Source organism: Nothoprocta perdicaria, unplaced genomic scaffold (assembly GCF_003342845.1).
Source record: "Nothoprocta perdicaria isolate Ctin4 unplaced genomic scaffold, notPer1 scaffold_7, whole genome shotgun sequence".
NCBI classification, from domain to species: Eukaryota; Metazoa; Chordata; class Aves; order Tinamiformes; family Tinamidae; genus Nothoprocta; species Nothoprocta perdicaria.
Genome location: NW_020455976.1, coordinates 1,749,616 through 1,754,019, shown reverse-complemented (window position 1 = coordinate 1,754,019; position 4,404 = coordinate 1,749,616). Strand labels below are relative to the sequence as shown.

General features: G+C 68.5%; 1 protein-coding gene across 1 annotated transcript in view; it reads left to right on the top strand.

Annotated features, from left to right (window-relative positions):
• The first annotated feature begins 377 nt into the window (after window positions 1–377).
• Window positions 378–4,404, top strand: part of SEMA4G (semaphorin 4G) — a 6,570-nt gene continuing 2,543 nt past the window's right edge. Inside the window, 8 exon segments of the mRNA XM_026050678.1 lie at window positions 378–498; window positions 2,144–2,292; window positions 2,575–2,637; window positions 2,713–2,811; window positions 3,386–3,479; window positions 3,649–3,762; window positions 3,907–4,073; window positions 4,285–4,404. The exon segment at window positions 4,285–4,404 is cut by the window's right edge and continues 22 nt beyond it. Of these exon segments, the coding sequence (XP_025906463.1) occupies window positions 378–498; window positions 2,144–2,292; window positions 2,575–2,637; window positions 2,713–2,811; window positions 3,386–3,479; window positions 3,649–3,762; window positions 3,907–4,073; window positions 4,285–4,404 (927 nt within the window).

The following is a 4,404-nucleotide window of genomic DNA, read 5'->3' as shown; positions in this document are numbered from 1 at the left end:
ACTGCTCACCCCGGCACACTCGAGCTCTCCTTCCTTCCCGTCCTTTCTGGGCAAGATGCAATGGAAAAGGCTTGGGCAGCCTGGGCAGAGCAGCTCCTTTCCTCTYCCCCGACCGCGCCGTGTTTCGGGGCTCCGTTGTTCCCAATAGTGCGCATCCTTCGGGCAGGATGAGCCAAAGCAATGGCCAGAGCAAGGGACGGAGCAGACCCCGGAGCCCGTTCCCCCCTTGCTGGCCCGGGTGTTATTCCTATTCCTGTCACCCGCTCTGCAGGTGCCGCGGGGCTCTGACGGGCGCTGTGCCTTGCAGGAGCGCGCGGCGGCGGCGCCGGGAAGCAGCCCATCCCGCGGCCACCGGCACCGGCCCCGGCCCCGTCAGGATGCGCCGGCGCTGGGCCCCGCTCCTGGCCGCCCTCCTGGCTGCCGCGGCCGTGGGCCGCCCGTCCCGGCGCGCGGCCACCGATCTGGACGTCACCCCCAGGACCACGGTCACCTTTGAGGGTAAGAGCCCGCGTCCGCCTTTATCCCCGCGGGGGCTGGCATGGGCAGGTGGTGGCATCCCCATCCTCGAAGGCTTTCAGGATCTCTTTCAGGATCTCCTGCAAGGTCCTGGGTGCGTGGGGAGGCAGCACCCAGTGCCTCGCGCTCCAGGCACCGGAGCCCATCAGGCTGCCCCGTTTTGGGGGCCCGGAGTCAATGTGCCCTGAGCCCCATGGGGGTGTCTCCAGCAGTGAGGATGAGCAAGAGCCCGAGGACAAGGGCTTGCACGGGGGGCTCCTTGGTTGCCCCCAGCACATCTCCAAGGACTCTTGGAGGAGCCCCCAGCTCCCTAAGGATTCCTGACCTAGGCATCCRTCCGTCATGGCCTTAATAGTCCTCAGTGAGGTTTCTCCTGGGATCTTGGTCTTTGTTTGGGTTCCTGGTCCCCAGCATCTCCTGCAGCAGCAAGTCCTACAGCGTGGTTAGGCCTCGGGTGGCCTCGCCCAGCCCAGCAGCCCGGCCTCCCTGGGCAGAGCTGGGGGTCCCAGCCCCTCGCTGTCCCCCCCGTGCTGCCCCATAGCAGGGAGGAGGTCTGCCGGGAGGCTCGTGTGCTCCGAGGGGGAAATTTGGGGTGACTTTGGCTCTGAGAGAAGGTGCAAGCGCGACGGCAGGTCCGGGCAGCCCCTGGGGCAAGGCAGAGCGTTGGTTGCTGCTGCGTTTCGCTGTTTTCCTTTGCTGGGCAAGGAGCMCAGCGGGGCGGAGGACCCCACGTCTGCAGGGGACGAGGTGCGTGCGGGGGCCGCTCTGCAGAGCTCTCAGGTCCTCTGCAACACGCCGCCCCGTCTCCCCGCAGTTTTAGTTCAGGTTTTTGCATCCTTCCCGCTGGGCTCGTCGAGACCTCGCTCTGCCCACAGGGTCCCTGCAGCTGCTTTTGCTTCCTCCAGCCGGTTGCTGACGTGGACACTCACGGCTCCCGAGCGGCTTCAGTTAACTGGGTGCAYTTCCCACCGTGAGCCCCAGAGCAGCTGGGGCCTGTCACCTCCTGCCAAACCTGTCTTTGCTGCAGGTGCGATGGGAGCACCCATAGCGCCTGGCACGCAGCGCCCCGCCAGCGGTTGTTGGTCTTCCTGGTTCAGGCAGGGACCTGGCTCAGAGCTGGACCCCAGCGAAAGATGCTCAATGAAACCTCTTATTTCTCATGGGAACGAGAAGAAGTCCAGGCTTTGGGTGTTTTACAGGAGAGCAGGTTCAGTTTTGCACCACGCTGCTGCTGCTTCTCCCTTGCGCAGCCCTCAGAGCACAAAGTGTTTGCCAAGCCCCAGCGAGGGCTTTCCGTGGAGGTTTGCGGGGGAGAACAGATGTGTTTGGAGAGAAAACAGGAAGGAGACTGGGGCTGCTGCTGGCGGCTTGGCGGGGAAGGACGYTTTGAAGCTTTCCCCCCTGGAAAGCTCTCCGTTCCCCCCCGGAGAGCTCTCCGTTCGTGGGCCCGCGGTGCCGTTGCGGGGCCAGCCAAGGCTYGGAGCCAGCCCTGGCTCCCGGTTCCTGCCACCGCTGCTGGGCTTTTCCCAGGAGCTCCCTGTGGGGTTTTGCGCCCAGCTTTGCAGGGCACCCTCCTGCCCCGTCCCGTGCCGCCCGTGCTGATCCCTGCTCTCCCGTTCGCACGCAGAGCTCTCCGGCGCGCGGCGCTTCAGCACCCGCAGCCTCAACTACAGCACGCTGCTGCTGGAGGAGGAGCGCGGCGTCCTCTACGTGGGCGCCCGCGGCGCCGTCTTCGCCCTCAACGCCCGCGACGTGGCGGACGGCTCGCACCGCACGGTGAGCGCGCTGCCCTCCCCGGCACCGTCCCCCGGGGCCGAGCTGTCCCACCGACCCCAATGCTGGGGGATGCGGGAGCATCGAGGCCTCCGGCCCGGCATTCCCGCAGCCGGGGCTCCGTGATGCTCTGTGGGTCGTGATGGGTTGGGAAGCTGGTTGCAATCCAGGGAAAGGGTTGGTGAAGCCAGGGCAGGGCTGATGCTTTGGGGTCATTAAGCCTTTCCGTTGGCCTGGACTTGCAGCCTGGCCCTTGGTCAGGTCTCACCGCTGTTCCCCTTGCAGATCCACTGGGAAGCGCCCCCGGAGAAGCGGCTGGACTGCCTGCAGAAGGGCAGGAACAACAAGGTGGGGCGCGGGGCCGAGGAGGGGCTGGTGGTGCYGGCGGCGCCCGGCGCTCACGCTCGCCCTCGCGCCCCGCAGACCGAGTGCTTCAACCACGTGCGCCTCGTGCAGCGGCTCAACGGCACGCACCTGTACGCGTGCGGCACCTTCGCCTTCCACCCGCTCTGCGCCGCCATCGTGAGTGCCCGAGCCCCTCGCGCCCCAGCCCGCGGCCCCGGCGCCGTTTCCAGCGCGGAGGGCGCGAGCGGTGACCGCGGTGAGGCCGGGCTGGGGCGGCGGCGCCGGGAGCCGCCACCGTGACGCAGAGGGACGCGCGGGCGGCCCTGGGAGCGCGGCGCGGACTCTGACCGCGGAGGCGGCGGGCGGGCGCGGGGCCGTGCTGGGACGTGGTGCACGGAGCCCGGCGTGGCCGGCCCTCCCCTGGAATTGCCTGGGCCCTCCCCTGGAATTGCCTGGGCCCTCCCTTGGAATTTCCTGTGCGAGCTGGGTGGCAGGGACGCCGTGTGCCGTCACCTGTGGGACTTTAACTCCCATGTGGCAGCTGCGGTGACTCAGCCGCCTGTGGCCCGCGTCCCTCCCGAGCAGGGCAGGTGACGGGGCACAGGGCTGGCCAGCTCACCGGCGCTCGGGGCGGCCGTGGAACCCAACCCGCTAACCTGCCACCTCCTGGACAGCCCTGCCTCTCCTGGCTCCCTGTTCCCCTGCTGGCCGAGCCAGCCCCTGTGGCTCACGCGGTCCCCTGTCCCCGCAGGACGCCGACAGGTTCACRTTGCCATCCCGCTTTGAGGAAGGCAAGGAGAAGTGTCCGTACGACCCTGCCCGCGGCTACACCGGCCTCATCGTGGGTAAGCAGCGCCCGGGGCCGCTGGTGACACCTGGGGTGCAGCCGACCCTGTCCCCGTCCCCRTCCCCGTTCCCATCGGGACCCGGTCCTGCTCTTTCCCGCTGCTGCTCCCGGGGCGGGCGGGCGCCGCTGCGTTCGCCCAGCCGCAGCTCACGGCTCTGCCCGGCCAGACGGCGGCCTGTACACGGCCACGCGCTACGAGTTTCGGAGCCTCCCCGACATCAGGAGGAACCTGCACCAGCGGCCGCTGAAGACCGAGGAGTCCCCGCTGCACTGGTTGAACGGTGGGTGAGCCATCCCCATCCCCGTCCCCATGCCCATCCCTATCGCGGGCCCAGCCTGGGGGGTAGGACACGGCCTGGCACCTTGGGAGGGACCTGGGCACGGATCCCAGGGCAYGTCTCCAAGCCCCGTCTCGGCTCCCGCAGACGCCGAGTTCGTGGCCTCGGTGCTGGTCCGCGAGAGCCAGGACAGCCCCGTGGGGGACGAYGACAAGATCTACTATTTCTTCACGGAGCGGGCCGGCGAGGAGACCACGTCCTTCTTCGACCAGAGCCAGGCGGCCCGCGTGGCCCGGGTGGCCCGGGTGTGCAAGGTAGCGACAGAGCGACGCGCCGGGCGCTCCGTGTTGGCACCTCAGGGGACACTGAGGCAGAGGCCRAGCGGGGAAACCGCAGCATGGCTCGTTACATCCCTCCTGCTCCGGTTAAACCCGGCCTCCAGCTCTCGCCTCAGCTGCTGTAGGGCGGGAAGGGGACGGGGGAGCAGCTCGGCCACAGGCCAGCGTCCCCTCCTGGCGCTTGCAGAGCGACCTGGGCGGGAAGAAGATCCTGCAGCGCAAGTGGACGTCGTTCCTGAAAGCGCGCCTGGTCTGCCACATCCCCTACTACGAGGTGCTGCGCAGCGTCTGCAGCCTGGACGGCGGC